General features: G+C 34.2%; 1 protein-coding gene across 3 annotated transcripts; it reads right to left on the reverse strand.

The window, feature by feature from the left end:
* Positions 1-7005: 7005 nt before the first annotated feature.
* Positions 7006-25475, reverse strand: LOC132757494 (double-stranded RNA-binding protein Staufen homolog). Of its 3 annotated transcripts, none has more exons than XM_060748790.1 (13): positions 25179-25475; positions 24466-24676; positions 23192-23345; positions 22121-22341; positions 21043-21113; positions 20105-20329; positions 19372-19518; positions 18905-19051; positions 18327-18378; positions 16930-17019; positions 15960-16081; positions 14738-14919; positions 7006-12187 (listed from the first exon to the last, which is right to left on the reverse strand). In XM_060748790.1, exons 1-13 carry the CDS (start codon positions 25458-25460, stop codon positions 12169-12171), a joined length of 1923 nt encoding a protein of 640 aa, XP_060604773.1. In that variant the 5' UTR covers positions 25461-25475; the 3' UTR covers positions 7006-12168. The 3 variants fall into 3 exon arrangements, with proteins under 3 accessions (XP_060604773.1, XP_060604771.1, XP_060604774.1); XM_060748788.1 differs by having other exon boundaries at positions 19372-19521; XM_060748791.1 differs by lacking the exon at positions 7006-12187 and having other exon boundaries at positions 14778-14919; positions 15960-16121; positions 19372-19521.
* Positions 25476-26018: the final 543 nt, after the last annotated feature.

Raw genomic sequence — 26018 nt, forward strand, 5'->3', positions numbered from 1 at the left:
TAATGGTAGCGAAATTTCAGACTCTAATGCTGTTAATTGCAAATGCCGAAAGTAGTCCGCTTTTTTGAAGCGGCTACTTCCCTTTATATGTAACACTAATGCCGGAAAATCACTGCGTATATATGGTCACATGACAGGCGCATTAATTTTCAAGCAAAATAATTCCCGAATGGTGGAAGATTTCTAATATTGTTTTATTCTTTATAGATATACATGCTTATAGTAAGTGCCATGATTATTTACACAAGTGTTAAACAACAGTTAACGTCGTTACAAACTCTAATTTAGAATAATATGGTTTTCTTGAGGCCGTTAACATATAAATTCACCGTGTCCGAGGGGTTTGCGCGCTGGCCTAGGAAGCGAGAGGTCTGGAGTTCAAATCCCAGTTAAGGCAACTCATTTTATTTTTCAAATTGTTTAAGTCAAATAAACATTGCATTGAATATCATGGTTGCAATAAGTCTTATAGCCAATCTACTACAATTAAAACGCTGGAAAGCATTGGTGGCACTATACAAAAACAAATTGTTTTATAATCTCACAACCTTCACCTTTCTGACATTCTGAGACCCAAACAAATTCAGCGCCTTCTGTGCTTTGATTAATATTTCGTGTCAGATTATTGTATTACGTGTCAATAACATAATTTGGTTTTCCAACTATCTACGTGTTCGTATTATCTTTTTAAAAGATATTTTAATGAAAAGAAAGCCAGTCAATCACAGATATTTTTTTCTTCCGGTATTTAAAATTGTAGGCACGAATGGTGATAATAAAATGTAACTTAACACCTATACCACACATTTAGAGTCGTGTCGAACTATGCTCGGTTAAGAAGCGCTAAAAAACACTGGCCGTAGCTTGGTCCATCACAGCAGCGGTAGGTATTCGCCACAGAAGCGTAGGATAAATATGGCTAACAGCTGTAAGTTTGATACCGAGTTTTACACAAAACACCTAGTGACACTTGAGCCCATGACACATATAAACTCTTCCAGCTCCTTACACATGCACGTCACGTTGCATATGTATTATTAATTATAAAGATTGCTGACAGGTTATATGGCCGTTTGTAAATATAGCCCGAGCCGCTAGGAGAGGGTTATATTGCAAACAGCCGTTTATATATGGCCATATAACCTGTCAAAAATATTTATAACGATTATACTGCAAACTTCTTTTTTCTTTAGAGAAAAGTGAGATTTCTTCATGAATTCAGAGCAGCCGTGTATATAAAACTATAAAATGAGCACCCGACCTTCACTTAATTGCGACCGTTTCCTTACTTAAGTTGCATTGAATCATGTTTAGTTTAATTCCATGTTAAGAAGTTTTTCAGGTAGCTAACAGATATACTGATGTATAGCCGTGGAAGGTACAAGTCAAGTCAAAAACTGCCCCCACCACCACTCATTTCACGGACGTTACAAAACAGTGACGACAAACAATAAGGTGGCAAACATGAAAACAATACAATGAGGCTCAATTACAGACTCCCATATGATGCAGTGCGATGAGGGCATCGCCTCTAAAGCTGGAACGTCACCATATAACCTTTAATACTGTGCAAGTATATAACATTATAACAATTGTATAGATCGAAACATTTATTTTTTATTTATTTTTGATATTGCTATGCACGGGTATCAAATTTATTATTATACAGTCTTCTAGCGTTAGAATTTTCCTGGGACAGAATTATCTAAAAGGGACTCTATTGAGTTTTTTGACATGGCGGACTGAAATATATAATTTTACGAGATAAATGTTCCATTTGATGTTAATCAAGACCAATAACCTTTTGGCAAAATTTTAGATCATTTGCAAACTCCTTTTTCTAGAATAATTATTCAAATTGTTAAAAATGACCCAAAACAGATAAGCGTTGCTACGCTTTTCATGCAAATCGGACTACATTTCTTAACTATCTTTGCATATAAGTCTGTTTAAAGTTCCCCAGCTTATTTATGTAAGAATTTTAAACCTTATGTTTTTAGGTTTTTAGACATCAGTAGCGTCCTTTTAACTCGGTAACCTGTACCAGTGTAACATAAAAACATAGCCCTTTCCCGATTAGGGCACGAACCCACGATCAAGCCGGTTCAAAAGCAATAACCTCAACCACAGTTGAAAAGTTTTATGATAATAACTTCGTGAAATATGATATACATATGGTGGCTAATTTGTGCCATGTCATAAATTCGCTACCGGGTCGCCAGACGAAAATACGACAAAGTAACGACTTTGTCTTATTTTCGTGTTTTCGTTTGGCGCCCGCGCAGAGCGGAAGTGCGACAAAGTGGTCACTGTTGTAATTTTGTGCCCGCAGATAAAATACGACAAAGGGATCCTTTCGTGTTTTTCTCTGGAGGCTCTGCGAAGCTAAAGTAAAATACGACATGACACAGATCAGCCACCATATATTCAAAACAGTTATTATTGAGTTTTAAATATACTCATTGCAGTAATATATTTTAATAGTTTTTGATAGCTTGCCAAAATATCATCATTTCCATGAAATAGGAAATTTCACGTGTAATTAAATCTTAGTAAGAAATTTGACTAAAAACTACTTGAATCCTAAATATATAAATAAACTATTTATATCAAGGCAGATGATATAACAAATATTCGGTTTTCCAATATAAGTTTTTTTGACTCATAAACCGCGCATGATTATATATACTATTCTGATTTGTTTCTATTTTGGGTTATTTAGTTCTTAAACTAGGGTTTTTTTCCAATTTATCAAGTAAAAGTACACATAAATTAAGTAAATTCATAGATTTAAAAGTAAAAGTACATTATTTATATACTTTGATTGTAGAAACCGAAAATACAAAATTTCTACAAAATAGTACCTGTTGACATTAAGTTGACTTTGCTTACTTCACCGTTTACTTTTTATTGCCAAAATAGAGAAGGTTTAATGAACAGTAATTGTAGATGTAAGTTACGGTCCACACCCCTAGCACCGACTTAAACAAATTGACTATTATTGTCATACATATTTTCAATAATAATTGATTTGGACTTCAAAATATATACTTCCGTTTTACATTATCAAAGATAACACTCTTAATTTGACAAATAAACAAGAGCAATGTTTGTTTGTTTGTTTGTTTGGGTTTTAGGTCACACCGACACAGTACAGGTCGAATGGCGACGTTCCAGCTTTACTTGTGGAGGAAGACCTCAGGTGTCCTTCCGTGCAATAGTTCAAGCACAAACGACCACCGACGTTCCTTAGGCTTGCTGGATAGCTTCCTCACATAAAAGACTCCAAAGTCCCTGTCGGGATTCAAGCCCACAGTGGTGAGGGGCAAAACAAGAGAAATGACTGATAAACAAATTTATCAAGGGGAGGGGAGATGCAGGGGTATGTTCAACGGTACATCTACCATGCATCTACACTGGGCCCCACCGTTTCAATTTTTTTGCGCAGGTGCGCGTAAACTTGTACAAGAAATAAAAAGAAGAAATGTATAGGTGGAATAACTTAAACTTAATTAAGTATAAATAAAACATTAAATAAGCAGTTAAAAGTTTAATACAGCCTAGTGGCGCATTTTAGCGGGAACAAGACTCCCCCCCCCCCCGACACTTCAACCCTCAGATTTTGAAGACAATTCACCCCCCGAAAATCAGTAAGACACTTCATTCCCTCAACCCTTATTTTAGTGATTAAAGTGATTACCGTAATCAAATGATCAAATGTGATAAAAAATACCTACCAGTTTTTTTTTTGTTTTTTTTTTTACATAATCCATGTTGGTAAAAAAATATTGTTGACTAGAATAATTGTAAATTATTGTATACTAGACCACTGCTCACCCTAAATCACTTGTTTTCTTTTATCCATCTAGATTTCCGTTTTGAGTAGAAATAATTGATTGCATGAATGAGCTTGCTTCCTGCAGGGTCTTTCATATAATATAAAATGTTCTGGAGACGTTGTGTTTGTGGGCTCGCACGCGTGCGTGCGTGTCTGCGTGTGTGTGTGGTCCATGTTTAATAAGGGTCCTTCCGCCTGATAGAGCACAAAAAGCAGCTTTCGCTGTCGAGTAAGGACACCGGACATGCCACCAGCCATGCCCTTAAAATGTTAATTTTGAAGTGATAATTCACCTCCATGCAATTGTCACGGTACATTGTATATTAGCCAAATTTATTATTTATTATCCACTGTACTGAGAATTTAAATGTACAGGAACCTGAGACAATAAGAGAAAAGAAGGAAGCCCTTAAAGGGGCTGTTGGTGTCAAGCAAAGGACCTGCCTTTCAAGCCTTTATTCATACTAGGGGCTCACGCACTCTAGTACACTATCCTCGTCGACTCTGCTTAGTTTGTAAGGCAACTCCTTTTTGCATTAGTCAGGACACCGGCGTCCAATTTCTGGTCTTTTTTCGCCATCCGAAGTCATCAAATCTTCTGTCAATGCCCTGTGCCTTCTCTGCGACGTTTCCGCTCCGAGGGGAAGTGAGGTTCTGGAGACGGGCCGATTTTACGAAAAACAGATGTATCGAGCCACATGATAAGGTTATCTACCGACTGTGATCTGGCAGAGTGTATCACTATCAAAATCAAATAATAAGATAATGTTTTGTGCAATCGATCAAAGAATTACTGCAAACAAATCCTGGCTATATAACACAAAAGTTTTTTATTGAAAAAGTGATAATAAAGTGAATATAGAAATTGATTTTACAGAGAGAAAATTTAAAAAAAAATTATAAAGTTTCACGGTTTCATTTACAAAAAAAAAATGATGTTTAATTTGGTGCATTTTGAAAATGTCGCGTTTTTTTCTCAACAAGCAGTGTATATAGATTTCAACAGATCATGGCTTTAAAACATTATTTTCCAAAATTGTTGCTTAAATAAAAAATTTTTTTTGCTCTTGAATTTAATTTTTCGCCCTTTTTTCCTTAAACGCCTGTGGCCATATGTGTTCGGATCCTAAGATATATTCCCGGGGAATATTTCTTATATCACCCTTATCATAACTCTTGCTTAACTTAACAATGTTTTTATTTGTGTGTAAGAGAGATAACACCTACATACCTCCGTATTTAATATTGCACTAGTTAATTCCCTTTGACCATTTTTTTTTTAAATTTTAAAATAGGTGAACATATGGATCACTATCAAATAGATAGAAATTATTGTTCACAAAGCTTCATAACTACATTTCATAGTTTAAAATATGTACTGTTAAAATGTAGAGGCTTGGACAGAAAGTAACATGGTTAGTCCAAGATAGAGCACATGCCTAATTGTATAAATGTCTCAACTTAATGTAGAAATGTATAAAATCATTCTTGAAATGTTTTTGTTAACTTTATTGTTTTTGGTATTTCGGTATAATAAAATAAATGAGCCGCGTCAAGACAAAACCAACATAATGGGTTTGCGACCAGCATGGATCCAGACATGCCTGCGCATCCGCGCAGTCGGATCAGGATCCATGCTGTTCGCTATCAGTTTCTCTACTTGTAATAGAGTTGGTAAGCGAACATCATGGATCCTGATCAGACTGCACGGATGCGCAGGCTAGTCTGGATCCATGCTGGTCGCAAACCCAGTGTTGGTTTTGTCGTGACGCGGCTCAAATACACTAGACTGTTGGGGTTATATACCTGTTCTCGGGTTATATACCAGTTCTCTGGTTGACAATATCCTCCAATATCAACCACAGGGGCTCGGCACAGTGTTGGGATAGTATAAAGAGTAATTCTAGAAAAAATATATACTGTATAATTATATAATATACAGAGAAAAAGATACTGTATATAATATATAGACTATCATACATGTATATACAGTATTTATTTTTTCTAGAATTACTTTTTACACTATCCCAACACTGTGCCGAGTCCCTGTGGTCAAAATACATTATTTGCTGGTCTCTGACCAATAAAATATTCAAGATCGAGTTTGAACTTAGAAATCTTCATAACCTTGATCAGTCCTAGTTGTTTTTTCCTACATTTTGTTTGTATTATATTCTCAGCATGTTTTTTTTTTGTGTGTGGCCGCCAGAATGTGGATCGGACCATCGGTTTCTCGCAAATGAAAGGGGGACCCTCGGTTTCTCGCATATGAAGGGGGATCCTCGGTTTCTCGCATATGAAGGGGGGACCCTCAGTTTCTCGCATATGAAGGGGGGACCCTCGGTTTCTCGCATATATAGGGGGGACCCTCGGTTTCTCGCATATGAAGGGGGGACCCTCGGTTTCTCACATATGAAGGGGGGACCCGGGGTTTCTCTCAAATGAAAAGGACGCTCTCCTACTAGATCCATCAACTGGTAGACATTAAAACGTTGCTCATCATAAATTTGAAAGTTTGTGGTCAGGTAACATCATCTATATAACATATAGATAATCTAAAGCTTTGTAATGATGTTCCCTTTAAAATTCGAATGCAATTTAGAAGAAATATTTGTGTAATAGTTACACAGCCAACAGTTTCCTTAAAACAAAACACTTTTGTTTCAAAAGAGAAGATGCATACGTGTATGAAGCAAAATGACAGCTTTCTGACACAAGATATTATTATCAGTGCACGATAACAAAAGAAGGGTGAGTGGATTCCTGAATAACTTAAAAACGACTATACAGAATTATGACAGGAGAAGTAAAAGTGGCCACAATTATTAGCTTCTAGAAACACTTTAAGCTGAATTAACAATCATTTGTAGCATGAAGGTTCACTTCGGTTTCCTAGATAGTCCGGTACAAATGAGAAGGGCCATATTGACTTTCGTCTTTAGTCGTGCAATTCCTCCGTGCACTTTTTAAGGCACAAGCAGGCACCAAAGTACAAACACTGACCTTCCACAAGCTAGCATATGAAATAATCCATAGCTCCTGATGGGAATCAAACCAACATTGTTTAGGGGCACTTGGTTCGAAGTCAGTAATCATAACCACTCGGCCACAAAGGCCGTGCTAAAACATCTGAAAGGTTTTTAGAAAAATAAGGCTAACTATATGTATATCATGCATTGCTATTTTTATTTTTGTTTTTAAACATGTTATTTTATATTGCATTAACCCACGCATTAACTCATAAAACAATTATTTTATACACTTATCTAACAAACATTCATCTATAAAGTAACACACTAATTCAAAATGACATAAATTCACTCAAGAAGCATACTGTTAAAACATGTAAAAAAATCCTCATTTTTATTTCTGCATTCATATAATTGAAGTGTAAAAGTAGTATACTGTACATTAAACAATTTAAAATCACATGCTTTTTTTTCTTCAATCAAAGAAATATAATGTGAATAATAATAAAGGCAAACAAGATAAAAAAAAATATGTTTCTTTTAAGCAAGAAATTACTCCATATTTTCAACTTCATTAGCGGAACGTATTATTTCAACTACAATATGATAACAAGAATTACTAACTTTTTTTCTAAAAAAAAAGAAAAACGAATCCCCCCCCACTAAAACCTAGGTGAATGCCTTTAACATTTCAAAACTCGAATAGATATGTATCTTTCATTCTAGCTGTGTTACTACAAGAAGAAATGCAATGTACATACATGTATATAGTTCAAATTTTAAAAATCAAGAGATAGGACTTTGTTGAAAACTAAAATCACTACCTTTAGTGTGAAAATCAATTTTTCAACCTCAGTGACCCCGACCGTGACCCCATCTTATGGTCGAGGTTCACAGAAGGTACCAACACATCAAATATCTAAAGGATAAGTTTATAAATCAAGGTGCTATGAGTAACTGTAAGTTATAGTGGCAGACAGACGGACGGATGGAAAGACAACTCAGCAACTATATGCTCTATCGAAAAATTCTGAGGAAGCATAATAGAAATCATCAGATCATTTTCAAAGACAAACCATGTAAGAATCTGATGGGGGTTACATCTTTCAAAGTAAGGGAGATTGTAAAATTTCATATAATGTACAAATTATATTAACATTTATTCAATTACACAGTGTCAAATGTAACTGTCAAAGTTTGAAGGTCAATTTTATTATATCATACAAATATCATATAAAAGCCAAAATCTTAATTACGTTAACCCTTACATTAACCCCCCCCCCCCCCCAAAAAAAAAAAACAAACAAAAAAAACAAACAAAAAAACAAATTCTATAATGGACATGTCCAATTTTTAAATTTGAAACTTCAGCAATTTTACTATAAATATAGTTATGTTAAATGGTTACCTGCTAGTACTGTAAATGATCAGCTGTGTTAAATTTAATATACATGTATAATCAGTCTCACATGACACACAACAAAACAAAGCATTCTTGATCACTCATCTTAATAATATACAACCCGAAAACACAATTATGAAACCAACATGATACAAAACACAATTGCTTTTAATACACCTAAGTAAAAAAGGTTTTAAAAAAGTATTTTTTGTAACTTCATCTGTGGCAGGCAGCAATGTACCTTGCCATCAACCATATACTGTGTAAGTGGTTAAGCTGCTGATACGGAAATATTGGCGAATTTCATGAATTGACAAAATCGCTAAAATTTTCTCTAGCGTAATATCAACCAATCTGTCATTAAAATTCTACCCTTACATGATTGGCTAATATTTCTTCATGCGAAATGTCTGGAATTTTAAATTCGCGAACTTTTTGGAAACATCCGCTTTTACAGTTATTTAATTATATCAACTATCAAAAATGATAAATCATGTTTGTTTTAAAAAGTTCACTCGTTGACGCTTAACCTGCTGAATTTCTTAAAAGTACTGGTCAAGTTTGCATATCTATTTTGTGGGGTGGCGACAGTCCATTATCAATTATGAGATATTTATATGGAAATACAAAGTTAGCCAATTGTATAAATCTTTGTCAAACTGTACAGGTATGCAGGCTGGCCTGGCTTTATACTAGTGGCAAAGTCTAATTATCATTAGGCAAGGGTAAAGGTTAACCTTGACTGACTTACTCCGCAAATAAGAATATTTTGGGTTTTTCCAAGCTAATCAGGGGGTACAAACAAATTTTTACAGTTATAGCTTCGAAAATAAGTGACGCACAATGACTTATCTATTGTAAGCAATAGTGCTTTATGAAGCTGTAATGGTAAAAGTTTGTTGCTACTGGAAGACTAGCTTGGAAAAATCAAAATTTGCCAAGTTCCGGATAACATCATTAGACCAAACATATATCAAACAAAATTAGTTAAATATTAAATATATCTAAATATGGAAAAATAAACATGAACTTTTTCCTTTGTGATAATACAATATTTGTAAATGCATCTGTAGATATTTAGTAAGAAAAAAATAATATAATGATATGAAGCCAAAAAAATGGGTTAGTTTACAATAAATATGGAAAATAACCCATTCTTAATATAACTTTACATAACAGTCATACTATTTTCCAACAATGCTACATAAAAATTTCTCCTAAAACATTTAGATACTTAAATTATATTTTAACAAGAATTTTTTTCAGGCTTATAAAATGATAATAATAATTTTCATGTAGAAGTATGTTACAATGTCGAGATATGGCTAGAGAAAAATAAATAACTTTGTAGAACAAAAAAAAATGAATCTCCATGGTTTTATTTCATTCTATTATCACATTTTGTGTAAGTAAATAAGACAAAATCTATAAAACACATTGCAAGTGAACTTGTCATTTTATCTGAAGTAACCTTACATAACACAGCTATGTTAGACGTACATAAAAAGAACACTATGTGTAATATGTAATCTTTTCTAAGACAGAGAAAATTTTTAATTTTTTTTTGTCTCAACTGTAAGAGCAGTTTTTACAGTAATAAGGGACTTAAAAAAAAGACTAGATATTTGCAAACATATAGCATATAAAAGAAAGATGCTCATCCACGGCATCAGATATGATGATTTGTTAATCTTACACTCTTTATGTTTTTAACTGAACTTGTTTAAGAATTTGGATCATATCACTAGTTTTGACTTTGGATCTGGTATTTAGTTTTGAATAATGTCATTAACAAAATAATTGGATGTTAAACATGCAGCAGTACAGACCCAGAAAAAAAACTTCATTTGTAGTTTCCACAAAAATTTCAATAACACTCATGGTGTTTCAAACAAATTAAATCATTAACAAGTCCATCCCTCCTTTATCAAATCAAAATCAAATCAACATTTGACAGCACTGTGAATGAGCACCTTTGAAGCATTTAATGATTGAATATGAAGACATCCAACAGTCATAAATAAAACATTGAAACAAAAAGAAGAAGACCATTTTGTCATTTAGTAATACATCAAAATATGTGCATTATATAGAACAAGGCAGCTGAAAGCATCATCTATAATTGAAACTTGCAAAAGCTTGCCTCTATTTTCAAAGTACATATTAATATATACATGTATATGATGTAAAGAGTAGTATTATAATGTGTGACAGGAAAAATCAATTAGGTGACTGTAAAATAAAAACAAGACTAAATTCGTCTCTTTCGACAAAATCATAAAATTTCATGCCCACAAAATTAAGTGAATTCAGAATAGCTTCCTTATATGAAATAATCCAACATCTTAAACAGAATTCAAACCCACACTAACAATGGGGCAGGTCCTTTGAAGTTCACTACCTAGGGTATACAATTCTGCCACAGAATCCCTTGTACACATTATAATATACCACAACTATACCCTGATACCACTGATAATTTACTAAATGACAAATATAACATGTCTTCTTGTCTTGTAAAAAAAAAAAAATTGAAGATTTTTGTATTCAGAAAACAATAAGCTGGCATAGAATACAAAAATTTACAACAAACAAAAAAATATAAATTGTACATCATTTTTGTATTCCTGTTTATATGAAGAAATACAAAAACCACACAATAAATGTTGGTGGAAATAATTGTAACATGAAGGAAAATTAAATATTTTATGTAACAATTGGGTATTCTCAAATATGTTAATGTAATCTACTAGTACAAATCTATTATCCTAATATTTAATAATCAACAACTATAGAATATCTTACACAGTTATTGTAAAATCATTATCTTTTGTGGGGCAGTAATTTTCATGGTTTTTACGTGTCTGGGTCAGTCCATGAATTTCAGATCTGACAAATTTCATTTTGCCGGCTGTAAAATCATTACATTATTTGTTGATTTATTTCTTCTGAATAAAAAGTCAATCAACCAATTAAAGAAGCCACAAAAATGTTTTTTATGACAAAACCACGAAACTTCATGCCCACAAAATCAAATAAATTCACAGTATATCATATTTTCTTAAGAAATTATAATTGAGCTGTGCCATGACAAAACCAACATAATGCGTTTGCGACCAGCATGGATCTGATCAGGATCCATGCTGTTCGCTTACAGACCCTATAACAAGTAAATAAACTGATAGCGAACAGCATGAATCCTGATCAGACTGCGCGGATGCGCAGGCTGGTCTGGATCCATGGTGGTCGCAAACCCATTATGTTGGTTTTGTCATGATGCGGCTCAATTGCAAAATAACAACTCCAGTACCATAAAGTAATTTCAAACCTCATTTGAGGAATCTTGACAATCTGTTTTCAGTTCAACATTGTAGAGAAAAAAAATCTACACTGTAAAAGCTGCAATATTGTAGGTTCCTATTTCTTACTATTTTAGTCAAGATATACCAATTTATAATTTCTGGTATTTTTTTTTCTCTATTTCATGAGTTTGTACTTTACATTTGAACAAAATTACACAAAATAAATCAACACGCAGCTAACTCTAGAAACACTCCCAATAACAAGCATGCAAAAATAATTGTGTGGATACTATTTTTAGAATAACACCTTACACTGTTCATACACACACTCGTGTGAAATACTCGCTAAAAATATATTTGAAATACCCAATCTGTTAACTATATTTGTAAATAAAGTCTCAAGTATTGCACACAATATAGTTTTCCTCCATGTTAAAATATACTTTACTTGTCTTCATAGTACATCATAATTATACACGGGTCAAAATAACCAACAGTTCCTAGCAAATATTCCTCAAACGCAATTTACAGCTGAACTGTGAAACAGTTCATACATAAATGGCATTTTATACATATTATTGTCTTGATCGATTAATATTTGCTGAAAAAAAACGTTCGTTTTCTTGACCCGTCTATTTCAATTTGACCATCTCTGAGTTAGCCCTTTATCTGTGGCCTGAAAAGAAAACAAAGCAGAAAATATTTTAATTGTTATCAACAAAGGCGATCAGTGATCACATGTGTCGCCTCATGATAGCCAATTGCATGTTGCAGCTACTGTGTAGCAGGAGACACAAAAAATTTTTAACAGGACAAAATGCATTTTTTATTCAAGGGTCATTACTCGGCCAAAAATCTTTCAACCAGAAAACCTGTGTAATATGTGCAAGTACCTGAGCTATAGATCAATCCTGTAAACTTTCATTGCAATTGCGTAAGTCGTATAAGACAAATTTTAAAAATTAAAATCATTAAAGGGCTTTATCTCTGACAAAAATCATTGAACCTAAAATGTTGGTGAGATGCACAACTAGACATGGTATTGATCATTCCTGTAAAGTTTTGATGAAATTGCATCAGTAGTATCTGAGGAGTAGTTCTGACAACACAAAAATGGCACTGTAGAATATAGATACTTCCCCCTATCTGTATATGAGAACGAAATATAGAATTATATGTGTGTCTCTTTTTTAATTGGAATGGCAGGCATATCTTCATATATGTTCATATATCAATACGAACATTTAAAATGATACTTTTTGTTACAAAAATAACAGTTCAACATATACTCTGTAAAAAAATATCCGATATCAAAGTTGAGCTAAGAATGCTGCACACATAGAGTATTGAAATTATACAAATATGGGAAAAATACAAGTAGATTGGGATGATGCAAGTGAAGAGATAAATCAATTTAAACAAGATATGTTTGTAAAACATGTATGCCCCCTATCAGCAGCCAATTAGTCATGTGATAAGGTTATTATGCATGACTTCTGACCCAGTGATCAAACAATTAATAAGGGTTATCAAGTATCTACTGGTCATGACCTTAACCTTTGACCCCTTGACCCAAAACTCAATAGGGGTCATCTGCTGGTCACGACCAATCATCATACAAAGTTTGAAGTTCCTAGGCCTAAGGGTTTTTAGTTAATTGATGAGAAACCGTTTTTACCTACAAGGTCAATGTGACCTTAACCTTTGACCCCTTGACCCCAAAATCAATAGGTCCTCTGCTGGTCATGACCAATCACCATACCAAGTTTGAAGTTCCTAGGCCTAAGGGTTCTTTAGTTATTGATCGGAAAGCGTTTTAACATACAAGGTCAATGTGACCTTGACCTTTGACCCCAAAATCAATAGGGGTCATCTGCTGCTCATGACCAATCACCATGCCAAGTTTGAAGTTCCTAGGCCGAAGCGTTCTTTAGTTATTGATCAGAAACCGTTTTTACTTACAATGTCAATGTGACCTTGACCTTTGACCCCTTGATCCCAAAATCAATAGGGGTAATCTGCTGGTCATGACAAATCACCATACCAAGTTTGAAGTTCCTAGGCCTAAGCGTTCTTAAGTTATTGATCAGAAACTGTTTTTACTTACAAGGTCAATGTGACCTTGACCTTTGACCCCTTGACCAAAAACTAAATAGGGGTCATCTGCTGGTCATGACCAATCATCATACAAAGTTTGAAGTTCCTAGGCCTAAGCGTTTTTAGTTAATTGATCGGAAACCATTTTTACCTACAAGGTCAATGTGACCTTGACCTTTGACCCCTTGACCCCAAAATCAATAGGTCATCTGCTGGTCATGACCAATCACCATACCAAGTTTGAAGTTCCTAGGCCTAAGGGTTCTTAAGTTATTGATTGGAAAGCATTTTTACCTACAAGGTCAATGTGACCTTGCCCTTTGACCCCTTAACCCCAATATCAATAGGGGTCATCTGCTGGTCATGACCAATCACCATACCAAGTTTGAAGTTCCTAGGCCTAAGGGTTCTTTAGTTATTGATCCGAAACCGTTTTTACCTAAGAGGTCAATGTGACCTTGACCTTTGACCCCTTGACCCCAAAATCAATAGGGGTCATCTACTGATCATGACCAATCACCATATCAAGTTTGAAGTCCCTAGGCCTAAGGGTTCCTGCGTTATTGATCGGAAACCGTTTTTACCCAAGAGGTCAATGTGACCTTGACCTTTGACACCTTGACCCCAAAATCAATAGGGGTTATCTACTGATCATGACCAATCACCATACCAAGTTTGAAGTTCCTAGGCCTTAAAGTTCTTTAGTTATTGATCGGAAACCGTTTTTGCTTACAAGGTCAATGTGACCTTGACCTTTGACCCCTTGACCCCAAAATCAATAGGGGTCATCTACTGATCATGACCAATCACCATACCAAGTTTGAAGTTCCTAGGCCTTAAAGTTCTTTAGTTATTGATCGGAAACCGTTTTTGCTTACAAGGTCAATGTGACCTTGACCTTTGACCCCTTGACCCCAAAATCAATAGGGTTCATCTACTGGTCATGACCAATCACCATACCAAGTTTGAAGTTCCTAGGCCTAAGGGTTCTTTAGTTATCACTCGGAAACCATTTGGTCTACGGACCGACGGACCGACAGACCGACGGACCGACAAGTGCAAAGCAATATACCCCCTTTTCTTCGAAATGGGGGCATAATAAAACACAATAAAAACACAAGATACTTACCCATCACCAGCAGCCATATTCACGTTAACTTCATCTTTTCCCATGCCCATTTCCGAGAGGATCTTTAGAGCAGTAAGAGAAGCAGCATCTCGGGCAGCATCTGGGGTGGGGCCGGACCCGTGCAGGGTGTGTGGTGGGTTGGAGGCAATGATGAGTCGACTTAAAAACTCGCTCGGATTATTCTACAACAAGATAAACATATTTCAGTACCATCCTAATCTCTGGTTATCATTATTGCTAAACTTTGTGTTCACTAGCAAATCCACCATCCATTTCTGTATAATATAATCTGTCTGATTTTTTTTATTGGTGGATACATCATATTCCTTATATGCGTAAATTGGTTATATTAATGAAATAAACTAGAGGAATATTGTTCATATGTTAACTTGAAAATTACATCTGTCTCATTCATATGCTTTGTTTTCTTGTTTTGTAAGTAAAAAAGAGAAAAGAATGTTCAAAGTTTAAGATTCAGTTTCATTATTATCAGTAAGTAATTTAGACTAAATTCACATAAAAATTGTGCAATCTTTTAAAATATAATAGCAACCTGCTGGGCAGTCATATTTTTGTTTGTAAGACTGCTTACACACAGGTCTCCTAAACTAGAACTATCAATAAATGTGATTAATACCCTTACAAGACTGCTTCGGAAATGAGGAAGTAACTTAAACTAGTAACAGAATACCTTGTAAAATAATTGAAATAGAGTTATGGCTGTGGGCAAATTAAAGATAGTTGTGATTCTTGTATGTTGCATCTCCTTTCAATGTGGTTGACCATTGATGAAGTTTTATTAAATTACTCTGTAATAAGTCCAGAAAGAGTTACGCTTCTTGAGCACCACATTTCCTCTCATTGTGCTTGGCCATAGTATGAAGTAGGATTGAATTCTAAACATTAGTTTTTAAGTTATGCACTGGACAAGGAAAAGGAACAAAGGGCAATAACTCTACAAATACTGAAGATGGAGTTTAGTTCTTGTGCACTGCACTTCCTCTCAATGTGCTTGACCATTGTATGAAGTTGTATTGAATTCCAACCATTAGTCTTCAAGTTATGCTCCGGATATGGAAAATACAACGGACCGCTGGACCGACCGACCAACCAACTGACCACCGGGTGACTCCTATACACACCCCCTAACTTCATTTTTGGGGTATAAAAATGCATTAATGTAAGATACAACAGTGTATAACAGTAAATTTGTACAACTTACAGCACCAGCAAACTCATCAAACTTGATCTCGATGTTACTTCTCCCACACACATCCCTTAGACGATGTTCTGCTCTGTTTGTAGCTTTCACCATACCTCCACCTGTGTACTGACCTTTGACACCTAAATGATAACCATACATGTATATACTGACCTTTGACACCTAAATGATAACCTTACATGTATAATATCATAAAACATCAGATTTTATATGAACTATCAAACTTTTAAATTTAAATCATCTGATGACTTTCAAGCTTTTACAGGCAGACTTAAGACTTAGGAGCATCATTTTGCATCATTTTATGCAATGGTCACCATAGGAGTGTAATAAGTAAATCCGAACAAGCTAGCCTGATAGCTTCCTCACATAGAAGACTTCAAAGTCAGAAACCTACATTCACATGGAAAATTACCACACTTAATATCATTAATGTGCTTGTCTATCCTTCATCAAATCAATTATATAACGTCCTTTGTTGGTAAAATAAAACGTTACATTAATAATTAGAACTGTCAATGATTCAGTACAAAGCATATCCATGATATATCTATATCACATGACAAATATCATTGATACACCAATATATCAATAATTACACTTGTGTATAATTCATTTTCATAACTGTTAAAATGATTTTAGTAAAAAAAAAGCAAAAAGAAACATGTTTTTTTCATAAAATCATGATGTGTCTTCTTAAATAAATGCCCATTGCATGATTTTTCTCTGACCATTTTTTTTATTGTCATCACTGCTATGAAATATATCCATAAAATAATGAGGGCATTGGTTTAGACATAGACAGTGGTTTCTCAATATGTTTATGGTGAATTTTCATGTTTGCATAATTTCTATACATTTAATTGATTAATCAAAATTATCCTTTTTCCAATTGACGTGTATTGATTATTGATTGACAGTAATATCCACCATACATGCAAAATATACGTTAGTCCAACTAGATACCAACCTTTCAGATGACTGTATGTATTACGTTTATTATCAGGAAGAACCAACAAGCCAGGCACCTTCTGTCTACTACCATTCACAACCTGCTGACCTGAAAGTTGTAATTTTTACATCAAACTAAGACAGTGTTTATCAACTCATCAAATAACTTTATTACACTAAACTGTACTGTTAAGATAGTTTACAAAGTCTTATAACATTAGTTTTATTTTACATAACTAGAAGTCCGCGAGTCGGAAGAGAAATGGACTGGACAAAAATGAAATATGAAAAATTAACAAAGGGCAATAACTCAAAAAGTAAAGAGCAGCATTTTTTGTGCACTGCACTTCTTATCAATAACATCTATCGTCCTATGAAGTTTCAAGTCCATAGCTTTTATAATTTATGAGAAATGGCCTGGACAAAAATAAAGTATGAAAATTAACAAAGGGCAATAACTTAAAAAATAAGAAATGCATAGAGTAATAGTTCTTGTGCACTGCACTTCTTCTTGATGAGATCTATCATCCTATGAAGTTTCAAGTCCATAGCTTTTATACTTTAGGAGGAATGCCCTGGACAAAAATAAAGTATGAAAATTAACAAAGGGCAATAACTCAAAAATTAAGGAGTGCAGAGTACCGGTTCTTGTGCACTGCACTTCCTGTCATTATAAAAAAGCAATCCGACTTATAATGACTGACTTATGCTCCGGACAAGCTTAAGGGGACGCGGGTGCCGCCGACACAGACGCCGACAACAACGCTGCTGACAAAAGTAACCCCTATATGTCGCCTTTTTCAAGGCGGCACAAAAATCAAGACATTAATGGTGGCCAATTGTTATAATTGTCATCATCTGCAGACATTAATGACCTGTCCATTATGTACATCCATCATATTCCTGCAGTCTGACCAAAGTATGTTATAAATGATAAGGTTAAGTATCTGCATTTCAACCGAAGATCATGAGTTCAGGACCTTCTCAGGTCAGGAACGAATTATTTTTATACAGTACTGGTTATTCAATGATATAGACTTGAGTGCAATACAAATATGCTGTATCCAAAGATCGCTGACTGTGTGAGTTCAAATCCTGTCAGGGGCAAGCTATTGTTTTCGTTAGCAAAAAAACTTTACACTCATTGCTTAGTATTGATTGGTCCGAGGAACGGATTCAAGAGTGTTTCAATAAGCTCATAACTTCCAATACAAATGAACAAAAAAAAATAGTATAAACTATAAATAAGCTGCATGATATTTTTTTAAATCAATTCAGAACAAAACATGTTTCAACTAAACTCTAAGGTTTTCTCCATTTTAAAAACTGCTTTAAAATTGAAACTCTTTAGTTCTAAATATCAAGCAGGATAAGACCAGTATAAAAATTTAGCATGATAAAAATACAAACACATACCTTGTTCATCATTAATATCAGAAAATGTTACTTTCTTTTCACCCATACTGGTCTGAAAAATAAACAATCTTTAGTATGTATTCAACCAGTCAAGATAATAATCTAAGTAACTGTGTATAAATTATACTATGAAAGTGGTCAGGCAGTACAAACTATGATATATGAATATATAATACCTTCAGAAATTTTAAATTGGATTACATTTAACCCTTGTAGTTATAGTAGCTGTTTTGGTTGGGCTTTAACAGTACAGATAATATGGCAACTTTCCAGCTTTACTGGTAGAGGAAGACCATAGGTACCCTTCTGTGCATTTTTTTCAGGCACCTGAGTAGAACCACTGACATTCCATATGCTAGCTGGATAGCTTTCTCGCATGAAATAATCAATAGTGCCTGTAAGAATTTGAACCCACAGTAGTAACAGACAAATGGTTTGAAGTAAACAACCATAACCAGTTGGCCACAGACACCCCTCATAGTAGCTGAAATGATTTATACAACACTTAAATATAACAATCCTTTTGTGTTTCCCATATAAACACTACTACTGCTTTTAAAATAGTGTTGAACACTTACATCTCCTTGCATTTTAATAGCTGGTTTGGCAGGTTGTGGTGAGGGTTTATTGTAACCTAGCAACTGTAACATGGCCTCGGCAGCATGCCTCTTCGCAAGTTTTTTATTGGGTCCTACACCGGTACAAGTCTGCTCATCAACCTGAACCTGCATGAGTACAGAGTCATGTTATGATTAGTATTGTTAAAATAGAAATATCCACACAAGAAATGTCTTGACAACAATACCATCATAAATTTACCTTAACTATATGTATTGACAGCAATTTTCAAAAGAAAAATTAAAAAAATAAAACACAAAAAAACACCACATTATTTTAGCAATTTATCACCATTTCCCCCCCCCCCCATCAAAACATCTAGATTTTAAACATATTCCTTGTAATAAGCCTTTATCAATATATACAAGCAACACCCTTTCCGAACTAAACACTGATAATTCACATGCTTCAAAAAACTACTTTATACCTGCATGACAAATTCACGACGCCTAGGAAGACCTCTCTCAGCCAGTAATGTGTAGACAGGCTCCTTCTTTTTCTGGGCTTGTTGTATCTGTATAAGGCGGGATATAGGGTTGATGCCCACTCCATACGTAGGATCTGCTTTCTGCATCTGCTTAGAACAACCATATCGAGTAAACAACACAGTACATGTACACAGACAACTCGTAATCATAAAAAATACTCTTGTACAATCTAAAATCAATGAAATCTCCCCATTACTGAGTATTTTAAACTGGGCAGAAATTATAGTTTTTTATTAATGACTATAATCAATGTATGGGGAAAAAAATCTAGGAAATCTGTCAATATAAATAAACGTGTCACTAGAAGTTTTGTTTGATTTATGGCACATCAACACAATTTAGATCATATGGTGCCGAAACAGGAAAGATAATTTTGGCTCTCAGATGTTACAAACTTAAATCAACTCTAGGCACTAGGGGTCAAAACGACTTAAAGTACTTGAGCTTAGAGATGCATAGACTCCTGTTATTCGAACCTTTATAGTGGCCTCTTAAGATCATGCCGTGATAAACGGTGGCTGCAATTCTGATGCCTAAACCCTTAAAGGCAACCCCTCAGCCACAAAGGGTAAAAAAATGGGACAGGAAGATAATCAGACAAAAATATGCTCCACTGAAAATGTATAATCTTTAATGGGGATAAAAACTAACAATAATCCAATCACTACTAACCTTGATTAGATTTCTATTCTTTTTCTTTGTAGGTGGAGGTTTTGTCTTCGGTCTCGGTATATTTGGAGGCAGAGATGGGAGATTTCGTAATTCTTTCAGCATTAAATCTGCAGCTCGTTTTTTTGACAACTTTTTACTATTACCCTCGGCTTCTGTTTTAAAACTTCCTACAAGGCACTGTGTTACAAAGTTCTTCATGTGAGGTGGACCGGATTCTCGTATCACCTACAAGCAATTTAAATTATGACATATTAGATAGCCTAGATTTTCTAGTGTAGGCATCAATACTTGAAAATGGCATTTTGGCCCCTAAGGTGTTAAATGAGTTGTGTTTTACTTGATGTGAAAATACTGGCTGCCTGGGTAGACTGAAATTCCTGGCCATCAGTCGAGCTTAATTGCATTTCAGCCAAGCATTCTAGTCCGTACCATTAACTTACAACTGTCTATTTTCATGTAAATGTGTGTTTTTTGTTGTTGTTTTCTTTTTAATTAGGTTTTTATCCCACCAACACAGTATCGGTCATTCAGCAACTTTCCAGCTTAACTGGTAGAGGAAGACCTCGGATACTGTTCGAATCCAAACAGGCACCTTTAAGAATCCAAAGTCCCTGTCAAGATTCGAACCCACACTGAATGTGGCATTGAATAAATACTTATATTAAGTAATTTGATCAAGTCTTTTCAATACTAGGTGTCTGTTTCTCACCTAGAAATCATATGTCCCAGCCTTACTGGGGTTACAAAACATTTCTCAAAAGCATCAGAATTGAGAAGTTCCAGGCAGCAAATTCAATACTGGTTAATTTTTTTTAGCTTTCATCAAATGTTAAAATAAATATGTAACTTATCAACATCTAAAAATTTCAAGAAATATAAATGACAAAATATGATGTGCACTTCCAAAGTATTTAAAATGTGTATAATAATATACTTACATCAAACGACACAGGTAGATTGTGTCGGAGGGCTATCTCATGGACTAAACTAATTTCTGACTTGGTATCATCTGTAAAAAAGAAAAGATTAACAATCAAAGACTCATGCCACTAGGTGAAATGGTCGTTTGTATCTCAATATTGATTCAGATTCATGTAGGATTAGTACTCAGTCACTTGCTGAGAAATTGTTAATTACCGAGTTAAGTTATCCAGGAAAGGTGGACCAAAAATATGTTAAAATCAGCATAAAAAGAAGAAATCAAACTAACAGAATGCCTCTAGGTGAGTAAACTAATTTTCTAGGGTGTATTTAGTCAAGTGCTTAATGTGACATACTTCAACCCCTTACGGTACCCTTTATCACTTTGGATCAGAACACTTTTCAATTAAAGGAAGCTATCAAACTAGTTAACAGAAGATTATTAGTTCTTCTCGCAAATACTCAAATCAATTTCAATATTACCTCTCAAACCATGAATTCTGCATATGCAGCACTAATTAATCCCATTCATCAATGTTATATGCATTTATATTAACAACAATTTAGCAATAACAACTTTTGTTTCATTAAATGCAAAAAACATAATTACATTGTATATATTTAGTTTCAGGAGTTCTTTTTTTTAAATTCTTTTGTCTCTTTAAAGATCCTGTATGTTGTAATTGAGGTTGTAAACCACACATACATAAAATTTTATATATGTATATAATTATGCTTATAAAACAATTCTCAAACATTGAAGCAAATATTTGTACATATTATATGTAATCATTTGAATATATGCATTCATTTCTTATTGAAAAATTTGACTTAGACTTTATAGAAAATATCTTTTTTATTACCTCCCTTTATTTACATGAAATGTTAAATTTGGTAGTATCTTCATAAATAATGCTTTTTGGTACTCGCAAAATTGATAAATCTTAATTTGAGCATCATATTTATGATATAAAACCATAAAAAGTTTGTGTTAAGGGTAAAGAAGTTAAGTGGCCCTTATATTTTCAGAATTGCTATCTATTAGATTAAAAAAAGTTTATTTCCGAGATAATTCTACAAAAACTATTCTCATACCATCGTCATCAGGAACGTCTTTTGTAGGTTCAACACTAAAATTGGTTTCTTGCGTAATTTGTTCCGTATTTTCTGGTATTTTCAAACTGCGTAGTATTTCTAGAGCTTTTTTCGCAGCGTTGTGTCTAGCCGTCTGTCTTGATATACCCTCACCGATGAATTCACGAGTCCCAACCTTCAGGGAAACATAGAACGATCTAGGAGGGCGCATGTAATGATACCTGAAATAACGACAATTATGCAGTATTTTTTAAAAAATTGAGAATAATAATAAAACATTTAAGCTAACTACATGGTCACAGGACTTTTTTTCCTTCTATAGCAGGGGCCGTTATATGGCTGCTTCCCCAAAGAAAAATTCTTTAAAATCATGCAGTTTTCCACAAAAACTGAATTTACACAAACTTTTTTCTTCCCCTTCTGCAAATATACAGTAAAAATTAAGGGCAGGGCTGCTTCCCCAACATGTGAAAAAAAGCCCTGATAAATGAAAAATGAAAGTTTTTAAAATCCCCCAAAAAGCACATTTCAAAATCTGAAAATCCTGAATTCAGGAATGATCTTGAAAATTTTCACCCATATACACCTTTTTAACTTTACAATACTTTCTTTTTTTAAAGCCATAAAATCTAACTATCAGAAAGAGTGTAGTTCCTGATTTCTGAAGTAATGGGAAATCAAGTGAAACAACCATATATAAAAATCAGGGATTTTTTTGGCTTATTTTAAAGCGGATTTTCGGTCATATTCCCAATTGAAAACAGACTCATTATATTATTTTCCCAATCCACAGGAAAAAATTCCCAAACGAAAATAAAAATATTGAATAAAAAAATTCTTAAGTCTTCGAAAATAAGAGCTACTTCACTGTTATAGTGCTTACATCTTTAAAGATGCCATCCTAGACAGTGATTGTTTGAATTCATTTAATCACTGCAAAATTTCAATCATGCATTTTTCCCCCAATTGTTTTTACAAAACATTGCTGAAATTCCCAATTCCATGGGTATGGGTTATGTTCCCAAAATCCTGGAAAAAAAATCCTGAAAATGTCACTCAAATACAAGATACCTCTGATTGTACATGCCCCGGAAGTCATAGTTATGTTGGTAGTACATTGGCTGTGGATTTCTGTTTTCAATGTTTCTATAAATAGCCGGTTCTCCTCTTTTCATCGCCAGAGAATTGAGTTCAACTGTTGGTGTAATAGACATCATATCATCAACTGAAAATCAAAAGCACATTCTGATTTTGTGTCTCAGTTCAAGCACATTATGTAAACAAATCTCAAACTGTACAATCACATTAATGGCTATTCTTAATACCAAACAGCAGTTTTTTTTTCACTTTTGGGGGAAGGGGGTTGGTGCCGTTTGGAGGGGGAAAAATGTAATAGGAGGGGCAATTTTATTTGATTACTTATTTTATATTGTTTTCTTTGCGGTGAAAAAGGGAAGCTTAGAAGTTTAAAAAGTTTAAAATACGTCTCTTTTTCTTAATATACGGATCTAAAATATCGATGAATCGCATGTTAAACTTGTTGGGACGCCGGGAGTAGCTCCCCTTACATACCAGAGAACGATTTGTAAACAACCTTGCTTAACAGTAACTCATACAGGCATTAAATAAAACATTATTCGGCAGTTAGTTGCAAAAAAAAAAAAGAAAGATATTTATTGCAGGCAAATTCGGGCTGCCCTATAGGCTTTGAGGGGGGGGTGGGGGACATACTATTTTGAGGGGGAAATGCGGCCGAATTTCGCCGAATATTTTGGTGAAAAAAACCACTGAACAGTCTTTTTCATACCAGAACATCCTCTATCATCATGACTTCTAAATACCAAGCAGTCTGTCTTAATGGATTTTCTAAATACCAAGCAGTCTGTCTTAATGGATTTTCTAAATACCAAGCAGTCTGTCTTGATGGATTTTCTTAATACCAAGCAGTCTGTCTTAATGGCTTTTCTTAATTTTTACAAACAAGTATTCTAAGATTCATGTTGATATCTTTTATACTTTAAAAAAAAAAAAATTCTATTTCATAGGCAATTTTACAAAATTCTAAGTTAAAAAAGGGCAAAACTCAAAAAATTCAGCTTTCAGAATAATGCCCATTGTCTTAAAATTGCCTCTTGTTATGATAAGCAAGCGTTTCAAGTTTCATACTGATAACTTTAAAACTAAAAAACAAAATTAAGTTTTTGTGAAAAGACAATGCCGATAATGATGTGGCAGCAATCGTAATAGCCAGACTTTTTCTTTGAAACCTACAAGCTATACATATATTTTTTTTCTATCAGTTCTTGAGTGATTAAGAGCAAAACTGGTATCATGTAATTTCTTACCCTCAGTTATGATTTCACCTCTCCTTGATTTAGGAGGTGGGTGCTTGAACTCAGTTTTCTCTAGAGCTATCCCCGCAGCTGCATGTTGGGCCTTCTTTATACTGGGACCCGAGGCAGAATACTCCTCCTTATCACCAATCTGTAGCTTGACGAAAAAGGTCTTCTTGTGAGCTGGACCTTGTTCGTCAACTAACGTATACTGATGGGTCACCTACAATGATTATTCACACAATGTTTACATTAATCCTATAATGAAAGTGACTTTGCATATTTGCTTTAGAGTCATCCATGATCTCTAATGCAGGGTTGGCAAACGATTGACCGCCAAGGAAAACCCAGGTGGGAAAACCCGGGTTTTCCCGGGCTGGGCAGTACTCCCTAAACTAGGTAATACTGGGCAATACTAGGTTATGTGTTTTTTTTTCAATGAATACTAAAAATATGATTTACATTTATTAACAGATAAAGTAAACATAAGGATAGCACAAGTGCATTTCATACAAATTGAGTTCTGAACATCAACAACTATGTTGTGTATGTTTAATACATAAATCATATAATAAAAGTGACTTTGTAAATTTTCTTTGAAGTCATGATCTCCATTCAGTCTAATGTTTTAAATCCAAAATTTTCATTCACTTATCACTCATAAGGTATAACACCTACAGTAACACTTAATGAATCAAAGTAAAATGTTAGCTCTACATACTTACCCTGTTGAAACGGGCTAACTCATTGATTAGACACATTGGGGTTTTCTCTTTAGTGTTTGCCAAACTAGACGATCCTTGCAGTTGCTGATTTGTTTCTTGGCCTTGCTCATTGGTCAATACTGAAGTTGTAGGTGGGTCTTGTGGCGGACTGCTGGTCACATGACTAGAAACTCCATTTTGATTGGACAATGAAGAAGGGAAGTGATGAGGATTGGCTGAAACTGCGGCTGTTGCTACAGTTTTTGCTGGCATTGCAATAGTAACAGGACCTACAGAAGGCATTTTGTGATTACAGTTTATTATAGTAATACAAATGAAGATAATTCATTTCATAATTGGTCAATAATTAATCTTTTCAACCCCAAATGGTAATTCTGTGAGACAGAGAGCATTAACTTTTTAAGTTTATAGTATGAATCCATTGAAATATTTTCTTAAATATCTGTATAATAAATTTACAAAACGAACTTTTTCAAAAACAAAATGACACAATTCTAATATCTTATTCTAAGCCTTTTCTAAGGCCTTAAAGCTGCATGCCTCCAGATGAGCGGAAATATTTTTATAAAATCAAACTTGAGAAAAATGTACTTAGAATTTAGGAAAAGTAAAAATATTCAAGATTCAAGAGTAAAAATATTCAACATTCAAGTATTAATTTACATGTTATGTATGATTAATGACTGATCTTTCAGTATTTTTATAACTATATTTCTACTGCATCACTAATACAGTTAGGGCTTTTTTTTGCACATTTTGTCCTCTTTTCAGTAATTTACATGGGTTTTTAAAATGCCACTGATAATGTGTAAATTGCTTTCTTTGGTTATTTAACATACT

This window comes from Ruditapes philippinarum, unplaced genomic scaffold (assembly GCF_026571515.1).
Source record: "Ruditapes philippinarum isolate M1 unplaced genomic scaffold, ASM2657151v2 ctg1267_1_1_1_1, whole genome shotgun sequence".
NCBI classification, from domain to species: Eukaryota; Metazoa; Mollusca; class Bivalvia; order Venerida; family Veneridae; genus Ruditapes; species Ruditapes philippinarum.

Bases quoted from the DNA above. Each gene is read 5' to 3' on its own strand.
- LOC132757494 (XM_060748788.1), bottom strand. From the start codon at position 25,460: ATGCCTTCTGTAGGTCCTGTTACTATTGCAATGCCAGCAAAAACTGTA. The intron at 19,052-19,371 runs GTATAAAGTAGT...GTACTCATGCAG, and splicing joins GTCGTGAATTTGTCATGCAG to GTTCAGGTTGATGAGCAGAC. The intron at 14,920-15,959 runs GTAAGTTGTACA...ATCTTGTTGTAG, and splicing joins TTGATGAGTTTGCTGGTGCT to AATAATCCGAGCGAGTTTTT.